The sequence below is a fragment of the Paramisgurnus dabryanus genome, chromosome 1, assembly GCF_030506205.2.
Source record: "Paramisgurnus dabryanus chromosome 1, PD_genome_1.1, whole genome shotgun sequence".
Lineage (NCBI taxonomy): Eukaryota > Metazoa > Chordata > Actinopteri > Cypriniformes > Cobitidae > Paramisgurnus > Paramisgurnus dabryanus.
The window spans coordinates 40,478,475-40,501,313 of record NC_133337.1 but is presented as its reverse complement, the minus strand read 5'-3'; the positions used below and the strand labels follow the sequence as shown (position 1 = coordinate 40,501,313).

Below are 22,839 nucleotides of genomic sequence, written 5' to 3'. Positions count from 1 at the left end.
TAAAAAACCGAGCCCTCCCGATGAACCACAGTAAGAAAATATTCTTATTAAAGATATCCTAATTGGACTTTGTTTTATAATTTTATGAAAAAATTAGGGCTGTCAAGGGATTAATCACTATTTAAATAAATTTGTGTTTGCAAAATATATGTGTGTGTTTGTGTGTGTACTGTGTGTATATAGTATGTATATATAAATACACACATACTGTACATGTTATTTAGGTTTTTTATATTTATTATATATATATATATATATATACGTATACGTATACCTCTATACGTATACCTCTTACGTATACCTCTATACGTATACCTCTATACCTCGATAGATCGATAGATCGATAGATAGATAGATATAGATATATATATATATATATATATATATATATATATAGATATATATATAGATATATATATAGATAGATATATATATATATATATATATATATATATATACATATACATATACATATACATATACATATACATATACTGCAAAAAATTATTTTCAAGAAAAAAAATCTTTGTATTTTTGTTTTGTTTTCAGTAAAAAAATTCAAAAAATTCTTAAATTAAGATGCTTTTTTTGATGAGCAAAACGACCCAAGAAAATAAGTCTATTTTTAGACCAAAAATCTCAAATTTAAGTGATTTTGTGCATAAAACAAGCAAAGAAATCTGCCAATGGGGTAAGCAAATGAATTTTTCTTGATTTTAGTGTTTAAGAAAAATTGTCGAGATGTTTTTGCTTACCCCATTGGCAGATTTTTTTGCTTGGTTTATGCACAAAATCACTTAAATTTGATATTTTTGGTCTAAAAACTAGACTTATTTTCTTGGCTCATTTTGCTCATCAAGAAAAAGTATCTTAATTTAAGAATTGTTTAGATATTTTTACTGAAAACAAGGCAAAAATACTAAGACTTTTTTTCTTGAAAATCTTTTTTTCAGTGTATAAATATACATGTAAATGTTTCTTAAATGCAAACATTAATGTGTGTGTATTTATATATAATATATAAAATAATATATATAATAATTACACACAGTGCACACACATAAATTAAACATTTATTTTGTTTGCGATTGATCGCAATTAATCTTTTGACAGCCCTAGAAAAAATATTAGTTGTGGCACACAATATTCTGACTGACTAGGCTGTTAGCATGTAAATATATAGTGCAAATACATATCTGTCTAAATTAATCCTATTATTGCATAATAATTCGGCCAATAATGTGTCCCTGGACCACAAAACCAGTCATATTAAAGGTCTTTTTTAAAGATTTATATCTTTTGTATCTGAAAGCTGAATAAGTACGTTTTACATTGATGTTTGATTTGTTAGGAAGGGATCATTTTTACAGAGATACAACTATTTAAAAATCTGGAATCTGAATATCTTCAATCAAAATATTGAAAAGAAATCGCGAAATGAAGTTGTCCAAATGAAGTGCTTAGAAACCGATATTAGCCTACTAATGCTAAATACATTTTGGATATATTCATGCTGGGAAACTTACAAAATCTCTTCATTGAACATGATCTTTACTTAATATCCTAAGATTTTTGGCAATTAAAAAAAATAATAATAATTTTGACCCATCCAATGTATTGTTGGCTATTGCTACAAATATACCCATACGATTTATGACTGGTTTTGTGGTCCAGGGTCACAAATGAAAAGAAACATCTTTTCCCATCTCAGGTTTCTCCTGAGGAATAATTAATGTCTTAAATCCACAACAAATGAATCTCACCAGAGCATCAAACACGAGGGTATCAAATGTTTCACTGTCTGAATTCTCCATCATTATGTTAAACAGGGCATCCAAGGTATCCTGTAAAAACTACACAGAGACAGAAAATTAGTGAAGAAGATGCTCGGCACTGAAGTAATGAGATCATGATGTAATGTATTAAAGCCGTGCTCTTTGGACTCGGACATTTACTCGGAGAGAAACTATAAAAAGGTGCCATCAGATTTATAGACTGTCCAACTAAAGCACATGCTCTCCACTTCAACAGACACTCAATGACATCTGAGCAAGGACATCATCACAGGAAGAGAATAAAAAGCATACGGATCTATACGTGTCCACAAATCATGCACTGAATATTATAAACACATTATATCAATAATATTTCAGTAGTGTAATACATACAGGCTTCATTAAAAAATGTTAGCAAGTATCTTTGCATGCGCACAAGGGCAGCATAAATAATGGCACCTCAAGGTTTATGAATGGCATTGTCTGCACAATTGCTTTATTTCGACCATTATAAATTCAGTGTGAAAAGCTATTTACATGTTGAAATTCTGCACCTGATGGTGAGTGAATGTTTATGTTATTGAGGATGTGTATTTTATTACAATGTTCGGCACATCTGCTGTATGGCCTCCGATTGCATTCACCGCATGGAACGAAGGAATGTGTGTCCTTGAGAAGAAAAACATGAACACAAACCCACTTCAGAGAATTACACTGAGACTGCTGCATATTTTCAGCGAAGAGCGAGTTGCAACAGATACAAGATGCTGAGGGTCGATAACATTCATAAATCTGCCATTCCTGAGATGAGATTCAACGCGTTTAAGATCCCACTTTTTCAAATAAGCTGTACACACATAAGTCAAGCAAGCAATCATAAAGTACAGGATATGGAGGAGACGGGAAATTATAGTAATGAAAGAGAGAGGGAGAGAGAGAGAGAGAGAGAGAGAGGGAGAGATTTATGGTGAAAAGAGGGGTCCACTCTGACTCAACAATTGGTAAAAAAGCCAACAAACATTCAATAAACCCTGACATCAACCGACTTCATCTCAAACCCAACAACGCCACAAAATAAACAACACAGCACGCATACTTAACTTCCTTGATGTGTGTAGGACATCATGCAGGCGAGTACATTTTTGTAAACTACACTCTTAAAAATAAATGTGCTACAAAAAGTTTTTTTAAAGCAATACCATACATTCTTAAAAATAAAGGCGCTTCTCAATGACATAGAAGAACCAATTTTGGCTGCATGGTTCTATAAATAGGGTGACCACACGTGACATTTTTCCGGGACGTGTCCTGGCCAGGATTCAGGGTGAAATCCACCCAATATCCTGACCAGGACTTGTCCCGAAAAAAAAATGGCACGTATGGTCAGCCTATCCATAAAGATTCTTAGTAGTGATTAAAAAAGTTTTTTCTAAGAAACTTTGACTGAATGAACCAATGGTTCTTCTTTGGCATCTCTGTCAACCTTTTAAGCACCTTTTAAAGGGCAATTTTTGGTTCCTCAAAGAACCAATCATAGGTTCTTTAAAGAACCATTTCTTTGTCGCTGTATGTCGCCCATCTCTTCCAATGAGTTCATTAGGAGGCCTTCCTAATTTTGGCTGTACTAGTAACAACAAGAGACAATAAGTAACCGTCCACTCAGCAAATGAGAAAAGATGACATGACACTGCTTCACTCATTGGTAGTTGCTCCTGAAGGTTGTTCTTCATTTGCATAAAGTTGAACTGTTCTAAACTTTGTCACTGGACACGCCCACTTCCTGTCATGAACGTTCATTGTCCCTCATGTTGCCGGAAGCTGCCAAACTTTTATACAGTGTACATACAGCTTTACCTTTTATTAGTCTAAAGCAGGGTTTTTGTCGGCTGTGACACATTTGTGGGTCACAAAAAGTGGGATAAGGTGGGTCGCGCAGTCACTTTGCTGTTGTGATGAAAGATACAAATAAACAGTTCAATTAACTCTTTCCCGACCATTGACGAGTTATCTCGTCAATTAAGAGAAAATGCTTCCCTGCCAATGACGAGTTTTTATGGCAAACCATATTTCCACTAGATGGCGCTCTTACTCAACTCATAAAACACTGAAGCATGCACTGATCCAAAAACAGTAAAAACCCTGTGTATGATTTTATTATCGTTCTGAATCTAATCTCTAACAAAAGTCCTTTAGAAAGATGCAACAATCTCAGCTTTATGCTCAAAAGTTTTTGAAGATTTTTGAAGAAACCTGCCCATATTTGAGAGGTGATAAAGCCTAGCCTCCAGGCTGCATACGTCATCAAGCCTGGTTTATTTAAGTTAACTGAGCATTATATTCTCAAGTCATAAGCATATTACATCAATTTACGAATAAGTAAAAATAACAGTCAACTTTATAATTGTTAATATTGTGAAATAGGACAAGTCTTGATGACGTATGCAACTTAGAAATGTGACCTCCGGAGGCTGCAGAATTCGGATTAAGAAACGGCATCTGAATCATTGTTTAGTGTTTTAAAGGTTTCGTGTTTTTAAAGTTTTATGGTTGGCCAGTTAATGTTTAACAGCTAACAAATTTTAAGTTACTCATCTTAAGAGGTATAAAATAAGGAAAAGAAACTTTAATACACTTTATTATAACTGAAAGTCCTGTGTAGCAATTTTTTTAATTGAGTGCAATAAATGTTTTAGATAAAAACAAAATGAAAATCGTTTGAGAGAATCGTGATCTCCCTTCCCATGGAGAAAAAACGTGATTCACATTTGAGCCAGAATCGTGGAGCCCTATTAGAGGCCCTTAAGGAAATTATAATTTTACAAAGCACTCCAGGCGAGTGGATTTTAATCTCCAGAACACAAAACTGCAGCAGAATCTAACAATTACCAAAGTATAAGTTTCAATCACACACACTCCGGTCTGTTTGTTAGCAGGTGTTAGATCCACTAGCAGTGGATAATTTCTTACCCAAACAGAGAAAAACAAACATTTTAGCAGGAATCACATTCAACATGATTGCTCACTCCTGACTGCTGGTGCAAAAAAAACCTTTCATAACTTTTTTTAAAAATTGAATTTCTGTGTGGTCAAGTTCTAAACGCTGTGAGGACTTGATGTTCACTTGATGAACACTTAAAGGGTTAGTTCACCCAAAAAATAAATAATGTCATTAATGCCCTCATGTCGTTCTAAACTTGTAAGACTTCCGTTCATCTTCTGAAGACACTTTAAGATGTTTTAGATTTAGTCCGAGAGCTTGTTTGATCCTTCATTGAAAATCTAAGTACAGTATACTGTCCATGTCCAGAAAGGTACTAAAAGCATCATCAAAGTAGTCCATGTGACATCAGTGGGTCAGTTAGAATGTGTTGAAGCATCAAAAATACATTTTGGTCCAAAAATAACAAAAATTACGACTTTATTCAGCATTGTCTTCTCTTACGACACGGCTGACGTGTTATCTGGTGCGCCCCAGCTGTTTTTTGTTTGTTTTTGCTTTGTTTACAGTCTGAGGGAGACACACGCTGTAAATTTGGGAAAAAAAAACTTTGCAAACATGTCTGAGACGTCTAACACGTCATCCGCTTCACTGCAGTCACGTGACTTTAGTCTCGCGCATGCGCTTCACAACAGATGCGGAAGAGAAGACAAAGCTGAATAAAGTCGTAATTTTTGGACCAAAATGTATTTTTGATGCTTCAACACATTCTAACTGACCCACTGATGTCACATGGACTACTTTGATGATGTTTTTATTACCTTTCTGCACATGGAAAGTATACTGTACTTAGATTTTCAATGACGGGTCAAACAAGCTCTCGGACTAAATATAAAACATCTTAAACTGTGTTCCGAAGATGAACCAAAGTCTTACGAGTTTGGAACGACATGAGGGTGAGTCATTAATGACATTCTTTTCATTTTTAGCTGAACAGTCCCTTTGTGTGCTCAGTTTTCCACATTAAACTTAATGTTAAACATAAAAGCTCATGTGTTCCCATTTGCAGAAGAGATTTGATGTCTTGTTGACCTTAACAGTTTAGTATCTTTAGTTTGTAGTGTGATACACATGACATATTTATACTGGTGGCATGTTTTATATTTATGTCTCATAGACATTTTGAGAGGCTGCAAATATGTTAGAAGGACACTGAGGGGACATTTAAAGCACAAAACATCCCAGCCCTCATCTTTCTCAATCGCTGACAGCTCAGATGTGTTTGCCTTCTCAGAGAAATCTCTCCATGAGCTAAACCGTCTGAGAATGCAGAGAGCCATTCAAACAGACTATGTGAGGAAAATGTGAGTCAGTCATATATCAACAACGCTTGGCCTAATTTCAATGGCAGTGCTCGGATGTTTTCTATCATTATCTAAACCGTAACTAAAGGTGAAAGAAAACATTTTTTCACATTTAAAACTAACATTTTTACATGGAAATTGCTTTAGAATATGTTTTTGTTATAAACAAACAAGAAGTCATTGAGCATACCATACTCAAAATGCTAAGCTTAAAATAATAATTGTTACAATTTGAGCTGCCTAAAGGTACGTAAAGGAACTTGCAATTTTATGTATAATACAGAGATGGCGATGTAGAGTCAAAAGTTGCAGATTGCAGCTTTAACTACAACAGTTAGCAGTCTCTCTTAAAGTGCACCTATTTATTTGCTTAAAAAATTGCTTTAATACAATGTGTTTGCATGGTTTATGGTAAAACAACACATTATTTTCCGGGGTTCCCACACCTTAGTCAACTTCAAATTCAAGGACCTTTTAAGGACTTTCCAGATCCAATTCCCTCAAATTCAAGGACTAAAGGTGGGGACACATTTCAAGTGAGAGCAAGGTTACATCGTGTTACCTTTTAAGATACATTGTTACAGTTTCCTTTCGGGGGAACTTGCGCTGTGTCACTGCGGTGACACTTTGGGGACGCCTCCAGGGGTAAGTGCTTCTGAATGTGTATACCAAATTCAACCAATGGTGAAGCTTAACGACAAAGACAGGGTGATGCGGGAGCCAGGAAGTATATCGCTATCTGAAATATTGCCAAAGACGGCGTTAGAGAGACGCAGGAAGTAGTGCAAGGGAGACGCAGCGTCTCATTCCCTTCTCAGGGAACAACAGTTACATACGTAACCCGAGACGTTTTCATGTGTCAAACACAACTATGCAAAAAAGCATTTTGGTATAAATCAACATTCGCATACAAGATATAAGCAGTTAAAGCGAACACGTGTGCACAGGAAATGTGACGCTCCTTACCATGTTTGAAAGATTCACTCACAATGCCATGCTAACAGGAGTTAACTTACAGGCTGTGAGTCTAAGCGGAAGGGATTATGAAAATGTCGATCTTGTCTACATCACCAATCCCAGGAAGTAAACTGTTGCCTACAATCTGTGTGTTTGTTGTAGTCCAAGAAAAGAGATTTATGTTGGAGATTACTTTGGGGTTTGTACCTTTTGCATATAATTAACATGTACACGTACACACCAAAGGAAATGTAAAAACGTGAATCAGATAATTGGTGCAACGAAGCAAGATGTGGGTGGACCTAAGGTGACTGGTTGCTGAAACCATGCCCACCTAGCTCAATCATTGGGCTTCTGTATTGTTTAAAAATGTAACAATCCGGATTACTAATCCTTCAATGTACTGAAAACTGGAAATGCATTTCTATAAATATATCAGCATGTTTTCTGGCAGCCTTACAAGTAAACTAATACGCAAAGAGCTTGTGAAGTATGACATGGCATTCATCTATAATTTCCAAAGTGCAAGTCTCCATTCACACTTCAAACAGCACATATTTCTGCATGCAAATAAAAATGATGGCCTGAAATATATCCAGAGCTTTCTCAGATCTATCAAGTCAAACATACCTTGACCACTTCACCTCCATCCACCTTCATCAGATGACGGAGATTCTGCTGTAGTAAACTGGTATTGGACCTCCACTTCAGAAGCCCCAGGAGATCGACTACAGGAGAAAGACAACATGAGACACAAGATCAGCTTGACATTCATTAATTACACATTAAACATTCACTAATACATGGAGCCAAAACAGAGAAAGAAATGTGTGAAAGAAAATCGCCAAGGGTTGTGATTTTACAGCGTTGAAGGGGTAGCTATAACTTCTTGGTCAAGGATTTCATAAACAAAAATATTTGCCATTTGCTTTATCCAAAACAACTTCCAGGCTATACATTTAATCAGTATCGTATTTTTCGGACTATAAGCTGCGTTTTGCGCCTTGTAAGTCAATATGAATTAATTTTGACATTTATGAGGCAAGAAACAACATTACCGTCTACAGCCGCAAGAGTCCGCCATATGCTGCTTCTGTATTTATGTAATTCAATGGATTCAGTGATGCAGAATTACAAGTCTGCGAACTAGCTAGTTGGCTTATTCGGTTAATTTAGACTATTCAACCTTCCAAGTAAGTTCTGTATGCTATGGTTTATCGTTTATATAACTGATAATATTACTTTAACGCACAGACATCTATTCAGCCTGCTGTTCTGTCTGCTATTGTTTAGTTGAATAACTTGCCTTTCCAGATTAAATGTCTGTTCTTTGGCTTGGATTTTGTGAAACAATTTTCTAAATAAACGCGACATATAGTCCACTGCGACTATACGTGATTTATATGTTATTTCGTCCTTAATGCATTTTTGAATGATGCTGCTTATACTCTGGTGCGGCATATAGTCCGGAAAATATGGTAGGTGTGATCCCTGGGATTGAACCATAGACTTTAAAAAAAGATGGACGACGCTTCCATCCATTGTAATGAACTGAAAATAAAATATACGATATTACGCAAAAACGTTAGTTTGAAGCCATGGCATACGCAGTAGGAATCGTCCGTGGGTCCTGGAGTCGAAGCTGCGGTATCAAACTTCCGGCTTAACGCTTGCGAGCCCAATTCAACCATGCCGCTTAGATGTCTCATTTGACTGGATTGCTAAAATAAGGTAAGCTAAATACAACTCATTTTGTCAGTGGGAAAATGAATAGTTAGTTATATCTTCAATCTTCCCTCAAAACTCAAAGACCGCTTAGAGGTGCTGTCAATCACAAATGTCAATCACAACGACACACCCGTTTCTATACTGTAGCATCATATTAGTAGCTACGATGAAACTTATCACAAAAATCAACAATTGCACAAATATCATCGTGATAACCGCTACCTTAACTCTTTCCCCGCCATTGACGAGTTATCTCATCAATTAAGAGAAAGCATTTGCATAAAAAAGCGTTTCTAAAGAAAACTTACCCAATTTATGAGAAAACTGAAGCCAAAATGTTATTTACTCATTTTAAACTCTATGTATGTTTTGATAATCGTTCTGAATCTGATCTCTAACAAAATTCCTTCACAAAAATGCAATTATTTCAGCTTTTTGCTAAAAAAATATTTTAAAGAAAAATATACAAATTTAAGAGTTTATATAGTTGATATATTTGCATTTTTTTATAATTTTAGAAGATTTTTTTTCTGGAAGGCATTCTGTGAAACTTTTGTGAAAATCACAAAATATGCTGGCGGACAACTTTTCAAAAAATTTAATTTCTTTATTTTGACCCGAGTCCCGTTCGTTTGCATGGAGAGCGACGTTTATGACTTGCATTGCATCCAACCACCAGGGGGCGATCAAGAAGCCAGCAACTTCACTTCTCAGGAAGTATGAGGCACACCAGGATTTAACCCAGGATGACTAATGCAACCCTCTACCAATTGAGCTACAGGAACACAGGCTTCATCTAATGATAGTAAAGAATGAGCATTTGGACCAATGAGACAAACAGAGGTCATATTTTATATAAAAGGACCATTTAAAGTGTCTCTTTCTCAATCACTCACCTCCTTTACTGGAATAAATCGAGCATAAATAAGCTAAGAATAAAAAAGCTTCATGACACTTTAAAGAGATGAAGACGCTCAATCACATCTGAACAATATGGAGTGTTGAGAACGGGGGCTCATCTGTGCCGCTTGGCACCTGTAATCCACAAACACTTTCACGCTGTCTACGGAGCCTTTGGGAATTCTCGGCACCGCTTGAGCAGCCCCCATAGCGATTGCCATAGCAACAGAAGTGACTGACTTTTTAACCTTAAACTTGCATTCCTGCAAGTATTTAAGGACAACCCAAAGTGAAACGATGTATTTTATGAGATTTGTCTACTAAATTCCACTATGAGGGTTACCGTTTTAGTTTCCCTAACTTTAGGAGTATAAACTCTTCACACAATGGTCAGTGTAGCGCAAGACATTACTGTAAGGATGAAGATCTTTCAAAGTCATTAATATCATCTTATCACATCAACAGGACGTGTGCCTGTGTGGGCGAGAGGTTTTAGAGAAATCCCAACATTTCTAACTCCAGCGTGCAGGTTTAATAAAAGAAAAGTCAGAGAGTAAGAAAGAGGTGTCGGAGCACGAGAGAGGACAGGCCTGTTGTCTCTCTTTATTAAAAAGCAATCATTTCTTTCTCTTATTGAGTGTGAGAGGTCTCTGCGCTTAATGGGCGGTAGAATAAACACCCATACTTCAGTCGTAGAGAAAACTTTGAGCACGGGGAAGCAAACATCAGAAAAAAATCCAGACAAAAGACAATATTTACACCCCACATAGAATCACAAACACCAACTTATTGATTTTTACCTGCGACACCGCATGAAACCAAACATGGATGATTCAACCGTCCGCTCAGTATGCTAATGTGGGTTGATGTGCGACTAATTTTAACACGTTATGTCCTCAGAAAACCGCAGCGATGTTGGTTGTGATGGACAGGACCTTGCAGGCTAAAACATCCTAGCGATGAAAACCCTGCATTTATATGCTAATGTTCTCCACAGGCTGCACATCAGATCGGTTTGAGCAATCCTCAGCGACCTCATTACGGTGTCCGTTACCTGCCGAACAGAGGGAAGCTACAGCTTTTTTGTGAAGGTCTTTATTAAGGTGGCTTCTTAACTGCCTATGGCTCAGGGGTCGTGTAAAACACACTCGAAAAGTAAAATAAGTCATCAGCAACTTGCTTAACAATTCACAGACACAAGAGGACCTGCAAAAGGAATTATGTTTACATCTGGAGGGGATAAAGATGGCCTTTAAACCTATCAAATCACACCACTCAGCAAAAATACATATCAGCGCATCACAGCATTTTCATCTTCATCTGAGCAGAAAATATTTAGACATTCTCTGAGAATAAAGTGTACACTAGTGTTGGGGGATATCCCCAATCGTGAGATCGTCCTATCTTCAGCCTGTGAGATCGCAGATACACGATAGTATCGGAAAGTGGGGCTCATTTATTTTTACTCATTTATGACAAACCACATGATTGGTGGACAAAAAACGAAGATGATTAACTCTAATGCTGCGTTCACACCAGCCGCAGTAGAGGCGTCAAGCCTGAGTGATTTCAATATTAAGTCAATGTAAAGAAGCGTTGACACCGCGTCTGGAGGACTCGCGGCGCGAATGAGACATTTAGCGCGGTGCGTTAGACGTGATTCCACCTAATTCGCATGTCTAGTTTGCGCAAATGACACGAATTGAGCGTTGCTGTAGGAAACGTTAAAAAAGTTGAAAAATCTGAACTTTGGCAGAAAAACACGCCGCGTTAACCAATCAGGAGCTTGCTCTAGTAGTGACGTGATTGCAGGAAGAGAGCAGAGTCGCAGAAACCCCTCCAATGCATGACGTGTGAATGTCTCAATGACTAGAATTTCACGCACGTATCAAGCGAGTACACTCAAAATGTTCAAGCGTCCAACTACGTGCAGTAGGAGCAAATTTGACGCCTCAAACACTTCTGGTATGAACCCACAGTAAGGGCAACACTGTCATGACCGCAACCTTCTTTAAACTGAAGGCAATATTCCGAACGCGTCTTTAAAGCCAAGGCTGAAATTTCCTGCGTGCCAGTGAGCAAGAACAGCACACTTGTTGCTTTTTAAACAACCTCTCTAGTGCAAGGAAATGTCACAGCCGCGCGTATTACAAGCTTAGGTGCGAGGAAAAGTGCGAGTCATGCGTATTACAAGCTCAGGTGCAAGCAAAAGGGCAAGTCATGCGCATTACAGGTTCAGGTGCTAGAAGGAATCCGTGATGCATGCGTTACAAGCTCTCTCGCGGAAAGTGAAGCCCACAAACCCTTCCAATGCGAGGAAAAGCACACAATGTGCACGTTAATGTAAAACTATGATGATAATAATAATAATAATTTTAAACTATAATAACAACAATCATCCCGCTATAGGCCATGTCTGACTTTCGTCGATCTATCGGCACAACCTTAGTGTACACTTTGGTTTTTAAAAGCATTAAAGCATCTCAGCACAGTTTCCATTAAACCACTTCATATAAGATGCTTCAAACACACACCATTGGCTGAACATATCTCAAGCACAATAGATAACCACAAGGCCACAGCTACAACAGCAAAACTAGCAAAAGCTTAATGTTCAGCATTTTTTAGGGTTTCTTACAGTAGGATTATATAACACCTGTTCAAGGTGGAGAGATTTAAACCTGTGTGACTGATACGAGCCTCACAGGTCAATGTATCTGAATTATGCCAAGCCAGGCATGGTTGCTTTTCAATCTTTGTTTCTTTCCTGTTGTTTTAGTTGTTGTATTTTACTCAATCTCACCCTTCTCCTGTTGATTCTCCCTTCATCCCTTGCTGTCACAGCACTACCGATCCGAACGGCTCCCTGAAGCGACTCCATGTATCAAGGAATTAATGAGAACTTCAAGAGCTCCTGACTGCTCTGTATTCCAGCCGCCTGTGACCCTGATTCATTCAGACAGACACGTAAGTGTCAACCTGTCTATCTAACTGCGATTACCATTTTTTAGGACCAATGTTTTTGAAATGATAAAAAATAAGCATCAATCTTACTATAAACCAAATTAAAAACACAAAACATAAAACCAAACTATAGTAGCATTGCTGCACTGCAAAAAAAAATACTCTTACTTTTTTTTCTTGTTTTCAGTACAAATATCTAAAAATTCTTAAATTAAGATACAATTTCTTGATAAGCAAAAATGCCCTAAAAAATTAGGCTAGTTTTAGACCAAAAATATCAAATTTAAGAAAACTTGTACGGAGCCCCATCATGGAGCAAAAATTAAATAAAGTTTAGTTTCGCGTGCACACGTGAAACTATCGCGTGCACACGTGAAACTATCGCGTAGGCACGTGAAAGTATCGCGTAGGCACGTGAAAGTATCGCGTAGGCACGTGAAACTAAACGCGATAGTTTGCACGTGAAACTAAACTTTAAAAAAAAAATTCTGCACATGAAGGTTTCGCCTGAGCACATGAAAGTTTCACATGAGCACATGAAAATAAAAATCTCCCAATGGAGTGATTTAAAAAAAAAATCAGTAAATTAAACAATTCAAGAAAAAAATCTGAAAAATTGGCAGATTTTTTGCATGCAAAATGCATTTTGATTTAACAATTGGTAAATGGACTGCATTTATATAGCGCTTTTAACAGACCTATGGCCATCCAAAGCGCTTTACAATTAGCCTCACATTCACCCATTCACGCGCACATTCATACACCGACGGCGGTGTCAGCCATGCAAGGCGCCAGCCAGCTCGTTGGGAGCAGCTGGGGTTAGGTGTCTTGCTCAAGGACACTTCGACACTTATTCTTAGAAAGCAAGACAACAAATACGATGGAAAAAGTAATTGTTTTGCAGTGTGACAGAATACAAAATTAAGGAACCCAAAACACTTTTTTATGACAACAAAACGCAGTTTTTAACTATTTTTAATGTTGAAATACTCAAATCTCAGTTTAATATTCAGATGTGTACAGTATTTAACTATTACATAACCATTCACAGATTAATGCCCTTGAAAACGATCACTACTGTGTGTGCATGTCAACCAGCCCGACAAACCTCATGACTCTGCGGCAAACTCCTGCTTTTTGCTACTCTGGCATAAACTACCTGCCGTGTTTTTAATTCACCTTCACAGATTAACAACCTCAAGGTCCTCGGCCACAAACCTGTCCACTGTGCACATGCACACATCCGACAGACCGTAACCAGATAAACATCTGCAAGATTCACAGAGCAAATACATTTACAGATAGGAGGGGATGTATGGGAACACACGAGGAAAAGGGAAGAGAGATTGCGTCAAGACTGCAGTGGACTTCTCTGCATTCTGTATGTGATCAGACTGTAATGATCGTCCTGCATTCAAGACCGCAGCACGGACGGTCACGTGACGAAATTCGCTCAGATCATTTTAAATCTGAGCACGGAAATAAAAATCCCCACAACTGTCCTGTGTGATTCAATGGTTTGTTATTGAAGCTCAATGAGCGAGTATCAAATTGAGTCTCACCGTTCTGCGTGAGTTTAGTGGAGCACACGAGCGTTGAGATCTGAAACGAGTCTTTGCTGATGCTGAAGCTGCCGAGACTCTGCGTGTTCTTCCCTGTGGACGGACTCTTCTCCTCCATCTCTGGTTTGGTAGAAGATAAGTTCAGGTACATAGAGGAGTCCTCCAATTTCTTGGCTTCGGCCTACAAAACACAAACAACAAAGACAACAAATTCAGACACAAGCAGCACAAACATGTTAAATAAGAACTGATCAAGACATTCGCTACTTGAAAACTTTAAATCAGTTACTATGCTGCTAGTGTTTCCAGGCCGAGTTATGCATTAACACCCAAGCTAACTGGATAGGTTAATGAGCTCCTTTGCATACTAAAACAAATTTTATTCGTTCAGCTGCAAGACAAATATTTTTAAAAGTTTGTAAAGTATGAAAGGGTTTACATTCTTCAGTCTACATGCACATTTGCACGTTTAACTACAAAAACATTTCTTTTTTCATCAATTTTAAAGTTTTTATTAGTAGTATTTTACATAGTTATTGTTATTATTACCTGTTATTGGATCTTCGTCTGGTAATTTTCTATTATTGGTATCGTATCTGTCCATTTTTGCATGAGTATTTTAAAAATATTTCAGCGTTGTGTAATGGTCATTTAAAATGCAGATTTAACGGTACACTGCAAAAAATTATTTTCAAGAAAACATTTTCTTAGTATTTTTGTCTTGTTTTCAGTAAAGTATCTAAAAATTCTTTAATTAAGATGCTTTTTCTTGATGAGCAAAACGATCCAAGAAAATAAGTCTAGTTTTTAGACCAAACATTTCAAATTTAAGTGATTTTGTGCAAAAAAAAAAAAAAAACACGTGAAAAAAATCTGCCAATGGGGTAAGCACATTTTTCTTGAATTTTTCTTGAATGAAGTGTTTAAGAAAAAAGTTCAAGATTTTTTTGCTTACCCCATTTGCAGATTTGTTTGCTTGTTTTATGCACAAAATCACTTAAATTTGATAGTCTATACTTACACTGCAAAAACAAGACAAAAAAACTTAAGTTAGAAAGTCATTTTTTTGCATTGTAAAGATTGGTAGTTGATAACTAGTTGCAAAGTTACTTATAATTAGTAAAATGTCTAAAGTGTACTATCGAAATAAGTGTTACCGATTAAACAAAAAAATATATTTTTTGTTAGTAAGTGATTTTATTTAGATGTTTCATTTATAATTATTTATTTACATGTTATGAGTTAATTAAAATGTATAAATTTTTATCAACTCACAAAACCCCTGCAATTCCCCTGAGAGCCACTAGGGGTTCCCGAACAGTACGTCGAAGTACGAATGGCTGAATTAAAACCTACATCTAGCACATGAGCATCACTGCAAGACATGTCTAACACCCTTATTTAGGCAATGGCATTGACTTAATAATAATAATAATAATAAGGTTTGAATAAATCTTTAAAGTCCTATCTATTTGATTTGACTACTTTGCAGTCTGCATTAAAATCAGTAAGTGCTTTGATTTTGGACCTGCACCCAATAGTGTGGGTTAATCTGCATTACTCAATAAGAATTTGACCAGGTGACGATCTGCATTAATGAAGCTGTTGAATATGCAGAAATGAAGAGAGGGGCGTATAATTGTATAATGATTACATTTTGATGTGGGGTCAAAGGTTAAACGGCATCAGTACACAGCTCACATCCATGTGTGAAAGCTCTAAGTATTGAGCGATGGTTTCACCTTATAGACGATGAGATCGTGTTCTCCATCACGAAGCGTCGTGCCGTCATATCTCATCAGTTTGACGAAGGCCAGAGCAAAGTTCTTCTCAGATTTATCTTTGCCTGCGAAGAAATATCATCATATTTAGAGAAATAACATCATATTTATACATTTATCATGAAAATATTGCATTTATTATTTTTTAATGCATTTGTGTCACATTTTTACCAAGCAAACAGGCATTTTGGTTTGTTTTGATAATGTGACCTGAAATACACAAGTCTACAGGCTGAGTCTTGCATCCTATAAACAAGATCATCTGCCAATTTGACAGCCGTTTCAAACCCATCCACATATAACAGATGTTCTTCTGATAACAGATGAGACTCGCAGCACAGAGAGAATGCAGACAGGTCTGGACAGAGCTCACAAAACACAAAAAAAAAAATCACAGACCCAAAGACAGACAAAATCAAAATGAGAAGAAGTAAGAGTGAGGGGCGAGAGAAAGGGTCCATTTACACAGCAACTTTTAAAGCAAAAATTTTAAACTTTAATGCATTTTTGCCGCTTCGCTTACACAAAAATGGCATTTTAGTCTGCTGAAAAGGCAAACTTTTGTAAATGGGATTCAAAGTGCAAGTTTTTGAAACAATATGGCATTATCATTAATGTGCAAATGACATAAATATAAATATGTGAAAACTGATATAATTTGCATGCGTATTACGTGTTCAGTCTGCAGGCATGGCCGAGTCTTTGACAACCATAATGGTGGCCTACAGGACTGTGTTTGTGCTATTCAAGATATTGAATTTATAAATTTACTAAATTTTGCTGCTTTGTACTCATTTGTAGTAATAAACTCACCTCATCATCTATTCAAACAAAACTGCTTTATGCTTTCGTCATCTTATCGCTTTATGCACAGGTGCGTACATTGCAAAAAATGACTCTTACTTCTTATTTTTCTCTTGTTTTAGCTACAAACCAAAAATTGTTAAATCAAGATGCATTAACTTGATTAGCAAAACGAACAAAATAAGTCTAGTTTATAGACAAACAATATTAAATTTAAGTGAATTTGTGCTTAAAACAAGCCACAATTTTTTTTCTTGAATTAATTGTTTAACTTATTTCAAGATTTTTTTTTCCTTTAAAATTTTAGTTCACTTAAATTGGATATTTTTTGTCTAAAAACTAAAGTTATTTCTTAGGGCATTTTTAGATATTTGTACTGAAAACAAGATAAAAGTAAGTAGTAAAAAAGTAAGAAAGTAATTCTTTGCCAAAAAAAGACATTCTAACTAAGAAAATATGTCTAGTTTTAGACCAAAAATATAAAATTTACTGTAAGTGAATTTGTGCTATAAGCAAGCAAAAATATCTGCAAACGGGGTGAGAAAAATTTTCTTCAATTAGGTGTTTAAGAAAAAAAGTAAACTTATTTCAAGATTTTTTCTTACCCCATTGGCAGATTTTTTGCCCGTCTTAGCACAAATTTACTTAAATTTTATATTTTGGTATAAAAACTAGACTTGTTTTCTTAGGTCAATTTTCTAATCAAGAAAATTGCATCTTGATTTTAAAATTTTTAGATATTTGTACTGAAAACAAGACAAAAATACTAATTAAGAAAGTCATTTTTGCAACGTTACGGGCCTGGAATGCATAACGTCGTTAGTGTGGATCAGTGTAAATGCGAACATTGTTGTGTGTACATGAATTTTTTTTAAAAGGCAAAGGAAAAATGTTTTAGATTTTGACTTCATTGTTGCCGTGAATGCAGTCTCAAAAATAAAAAACATTGCACGTTGAAACCCATTTTCATTTTCAGGATCCTAAAACACTGTTGATGTGTAAACAAACATCCAAAATCCATACAGATTTGCTATTGTGGCCCCTGGGTTTTCAGAATCTGAATAACAAATAAAAACATATTGACGTTAATATTTTTGTAAATTCAAATGATTTTCTACAAAAACTAGAAAACAACTACACTGCAAAAAAATGATTTTCAAGAAAAAGAAATCTTAGTATTTTCGTCTTGTTTTTCAGTAAAAGTATCTAAAAAATATTAAATTAAGATGCTTTTTCTTGATGATCAAAATGACCCAAGAAAATAAGTCTAGGGCTGCGTCCGAAACCGCATACTGTACAGTAGGTACTGAATAAGATGAAGTACCTATTTACTTGGCGTTAAAACAGTAGGTACTGTAGTATGAATCCTGGTAGTATGAATGAGATTCGGATGTACTACATCGACCATGTTGCTACATCATGTGACATACGTCATCATCACGCCATGTCATTCCAGTGCGAAAACAGCCGCGTGCCTCTTCTTCACTGTTGGATAACTCCTCTGCCAGGGCATCATGGGATAGTGAAGTGTCCATCGTATGCACACTGCAAAATCTAACCGGAAGTAGTAGGTCATCCGGGTACTTTTCGCATACTGTTTTTCGAATACTATGTTTTTGGACATACTACTCGCCTCGCCTACTGCTTTTCGCGTAGTATATAGTATGAAGTAGGCGGTTTCGGACGCAGCATAGTTTTTAGACAAAAAATATCAAATTAAAGTGATTTTGTGCATAAAACAAGCAAAAAAAAAAAAACTGCCAATGGGGCAAGACAATTTTTTCTAGAATTTTTCTTGAATGATGTGTTTAAGAAAAATGTTCAAGGTTTTTTGCAACAAATACACTGCAAAAAATGATTTTCAAGAAAAACAAATTCTTAGTATTTTTGTCTTGTTTTTCAGTAAAAATATCAAAAAATTCTTAAATTAAGATGCTTTTTCTTGATGAGCAAAACGACCCAAGAAAATAAGTCTAGTTTTTATACCAAAAATATCAAATTTAAGTGATTTTGTGCATAAAACAAGCAAAAATGGGGTAAGCAACTATTTCTGAAGTTTACTTGAATTTAGTGTTTAAGAAAAATTTTTAAGATTTTTTTGCTTACCCCATTGGCAGATTTCTTGCTTGTTTTATGCACAAAACCACTTAAATTTTATATTTTTGGTTTAAATACTAGACTTATTTTATTGGGTCGTTTTGCTCATCAAGAAAAAGCATCTTAAAGAATTTTTTGATATTTTCACTGAAAACAAGACAAAAATACTGAGATTTTTTTCCTGAAAATCATTTTTTGCAGTGTACAGTATATAAATATGCCATCTTTGGCATATTTCAGATGGACAGAAGCTCTCTAAAATACACCAGCAGTCCTCTGGATCTGTTGGATAAAACGCCCCTGAGGTTCTTTACCACGACTGAAAATGTCAACTTTAGCTGCTAACAACATCGCTATAAAGAACCACACGCACACTTCTCAATTCCAACCCAGAAGCTGTCAAAACAGAAAGTGTAAGAGGTGTAAACGTGAGCAACATAAAACAAAAGAGAAAACCTTCACTCCAGAAACAGAAGAGTTCAGCTCTGTCTTAAAGCAGACAGACAGATGAAGACCGGAGGGGAAAAAGCCTGTTTTTTACCACCAGAACTAAATCAAAAGGAAAGACAGACAGATGTGTGTAGGGTGAGATGGGTGGGGATACCAACTGATGCCCTCTGACATTTACTGTCTGTCAGCATTATTCAGAACCAGAAGATTAAAATAAATTCTGATATATTCAAGCTCAGATGATCTCAACCTAGCTGATTTTAAGCTGAACCAAATATACAGAATCTAGAAATCAGAAATCAATTGCAATGGATCAAAGTCTTTTTAGGAACCCACCTCCTTTAAAGGACGTCACTTTTCTTAAAGGGTACTGCCCCAGTGACCGCTTTGTACCTTTATTTTTGACAGTGCACCTGTCTGTTTTCCTCTGTGAATTTAGTTTTCTGCCTTAGTCTCTTAGTCTTCCCACCGTTGTATGGAATGCAGCTATTGTTATTGCCTGTTCTGAGATCAGCTAGGAAGTTAATTTGCTCCAGATTGCCTGTTTTTGCACTAATTGATTGTTTTACATCCTCCGTCCAGCACCTGGCAACCAGCGCCCGACAACAGCAACCCACCCCTCACATCACAGCCCTGCGGTCACGACATGCGGTGGGCAGATGGTGCCAGGATAAGTTGCACATGCACGGTTAAGTGTAATAACCACAGCTGTAAGCCAGACGCCTCTCTGCCCGTAAAACATCCTTCCAGGATTTCATACACGCTGGCATTTCTCATTACAGCATCGCTGCCAAAACGCTCCGAAATAAAACTGACGAAACAGCTTGAGAAACTAAATTTGTACATTTGGTCAGGAAAATGAAAGTGGTGCGTTTACTGGCACGAAGCTGGCATGGGTTGCCAGAACACTGCTATGAAGTTGTTAGGGTATTCAGTCTGGTTGCCAGGACGTGGCTCTCCGGATCCTAGGATGCTTAGTGCGATTTCAGTGCATTTCTATGCAGTTGCTAGGACATTACAGATGGTTGCTAGGGTGTATTATTATTTTTATTATAGCAGACACAAGACTCAACATTGAAAGGCTCAGTGTTATTTATTACAGTGCTTGGTTGTTTTTAAAGAGACAACACACACATTTAACGCTCGTGAAGCACAACCCAACAAAACTTTAACTTTACTACAGTAAATTTCCAGACAGCGGTTAGACCACATGCTGCTCTTAAACCTCCTCATTGTGCGTAGATGTGAAGTAACTTACAGTCTTGTGATGATCTGTGTTTGAATGTGAATCGAAGGTGACTCCGGTTCACATCTTCAATCGGGATTGCGACCTGCAGCAAAAAGAATGGCACCAATAAGATTTCCGTATTACCTTACCTACTTTATCCAAAGAGACTTACAGTTCACTGGAAATCGAACCCATGACCTTTGTGTTGCTAATGCAATGCACTACCAACTGAGCTACATGAATACAGATCAGTTTCACATACAGAAGATGACCTTAAAGTGATGGCCTTAGACAGGAGCAGCACTTGAAAGGTTTTGAATATTAATAAAAGATATAAAGTTGGATCAAAACAGACCCTCAAGCGGTGTGCAGTATGTGACCTTTAGACTGATCTTTATTGCTTTCCTTACAGACGCTGAATATTTAAAGACATCAATCGAATAAAACTCAAGAGTTCTGTGGCTTCGGGTTCCCGGTATCTATTTGCATGCTGTGACAATATTAACTTGAAATTTAGTCAGCTCTTTAGTACATCCCACAGTTTGTTTCAATCCACATCGATAAGAAAATGACTCATGTTATGAAAGTCAGGCATGTGAAATATGTACGGGAAGGACACGTCAGATATGACGGCAGCAATGAAGCTAACCTTGAAGGTTTCAAACCAGCGGGGCTGTTTGACCTGATAGTAGATGGCAGATTTATACTCCATAATTCCTTCATCTCCAGCGCCAGGAAAGATTACGCTCTGAAACAGATGGAAAAGAGGAAATAATTTAGTGAGAAATTTGTTCGTTTTGAAATTTAAATCTATTGCACAGTATACAGAAATGATATCAAATTATATAAATTGCACAAAGACAGCCAGCTATTAAAAGTGAATCATGAAATGTAAATAAGACGACCTTAGTTACATTTCAAGTGAAAAATGACAATGTGAACCATGAAAATCCAAAATCTATAAAGTCATTTTACTCAGTGTGTGAATGCCATCATAAGCTAGTCTTTAAAAAAAGTAACTCACAAACATATTTCAAATGCAGACAAAGTAGCTTTGCAATTCAGCACAAACACGAGTGGAGTGGCCTTCAACTCGCGCCTCCAATGCAGAACGCACTGCAGTTTTTTATTTATTTTAAAACCCTTATGTTTAGAGGACATTATAGACTATTATTTGTTCTTTATTTAAAACCAGCAGGTTAAGCGTACAGTGTCAAGCCCATTTGTCTCAGTCAGAACCACCTGTTATTGGTGGAAATGCATTGAAAAGGACCAGGCAAGAAAATGGTATTTAGCACATCATCACTGTGCATTTAAGCCAAGCGCTAAAACAGATTTTATTTTGACACACAAACACAGAATTATCGAATCTGATTTCCAGCCAGAGCTCAGAAGTTAAATGAGACGAGAGGTGACGGACTTATGAAATATTAAAGGGGACAATCCTGCCTACCTGCTGTTCTGAGAGGCAAAAACTCAGTGTTTTATTTCATTTCTTGTACTTGTACACAGCGAGGGTCCAATGTTCAACACGCAACAACACAAACACAGACACAGATGGTCTGTCAACGTTGGCAAACACACAAACATGCTACAACCTGACAGGTAGCAATTATGAGTAATAATTGATCAGCAGCCATCCTGCTGGTGAGAGCAGAGGCAATGTTTGCCCGTACGTGTGCGCTTCTGTATACATGTGTGTGTGTATGTGTGTGTGTTTTTTATGTTTGCATGTGCATGTGTGTGTCTGTATGTGTGCGTCTATATGTGTGCAACTGTATGTGTGTGCATGTACGTGTCTGTATGCGTGCATGTGTGTGTCTGTATGCGTGCGTGTCCGTGTCTGTATGTGTGCGTGTGCGTGTCCGTGTCTGTATGTGTGCGTGTCCGTATGTGTGCGTTTCTGTGGGCATGTTCACGTATTTGTGTGCGCATGTGCGTGTCTGTATGTGTTCATGTGCGTGTCTAAATGTGTGCATGTGCGTGTCTGTGCGTATCTGTATGTGTGTGTGTGCACATCTGTATGTCTGCATTTGCGCGTCTGTATGTCTGCATTTGCGCGTCTGTATGTGTGCATGTGCGCGTCTGTATGTGTGTGTCTGTATGTGTGTGTGTGTCTGTATGTGTGTGTGTGTGTGTGTGTGTGTGTGTGTGTGTCTGTGTGTGTGTGTGTGTGTGTGTCTGTGTCTGTGTCTGTGTGTGTGTGTGTGTGTGTGTGTGTGTGTGTGTGTGTGTGTGTGTGTGTGTGTGTGTGTGTGTGTGTGTGTATGTATGTGCGTGTCTATATGTGT

At 36.9% G+C, this 22,839-nt stretch overlaps 1 protein-coding gene across 4 annotated transcripts in view; it reads right to left on the bottom strand.

The window, feature by feature from the left end:
- The window catches only part of dock1 (dedicator of cytokinesis 1), a 286,009-nt gene that overhangs the window by 197,152 nt on the left and 66,018 nt on the right, over positions 1–22,839 (bottom strand). For all 4 annotated transcript variants that reach the window (XM_065260710.2, XM_065260711.2, XM_065260712.2 and 1 more), the window contains exons 15-20: positions 21,198–21,296; positions 20,579–20,651; positions 15,931–16,034; positions 14,189–14,369; positions 7,665–7,762; positions 1,764–1,853 (exon numbers count right to left, since the gene is read on the bottom strand). In XM_065260710.2, the coding sequence (XP_065116782.1) occupies positions 1,764–1,853; positions 7,665–7,762; positions 14,189–14,369; positions 15,931–16,034; positions 20,579–20,651; positions 21,198–21,296 (645 nt within the window). The remainder of the gene's footprint in view (positions 1–1,763; positions 1,854–7,664; positions 7,763–14,188; positions 14,370–15,930; positions 16,035–20,578; positions 20,652–21,197; positions 21,297–22,839) is intronic.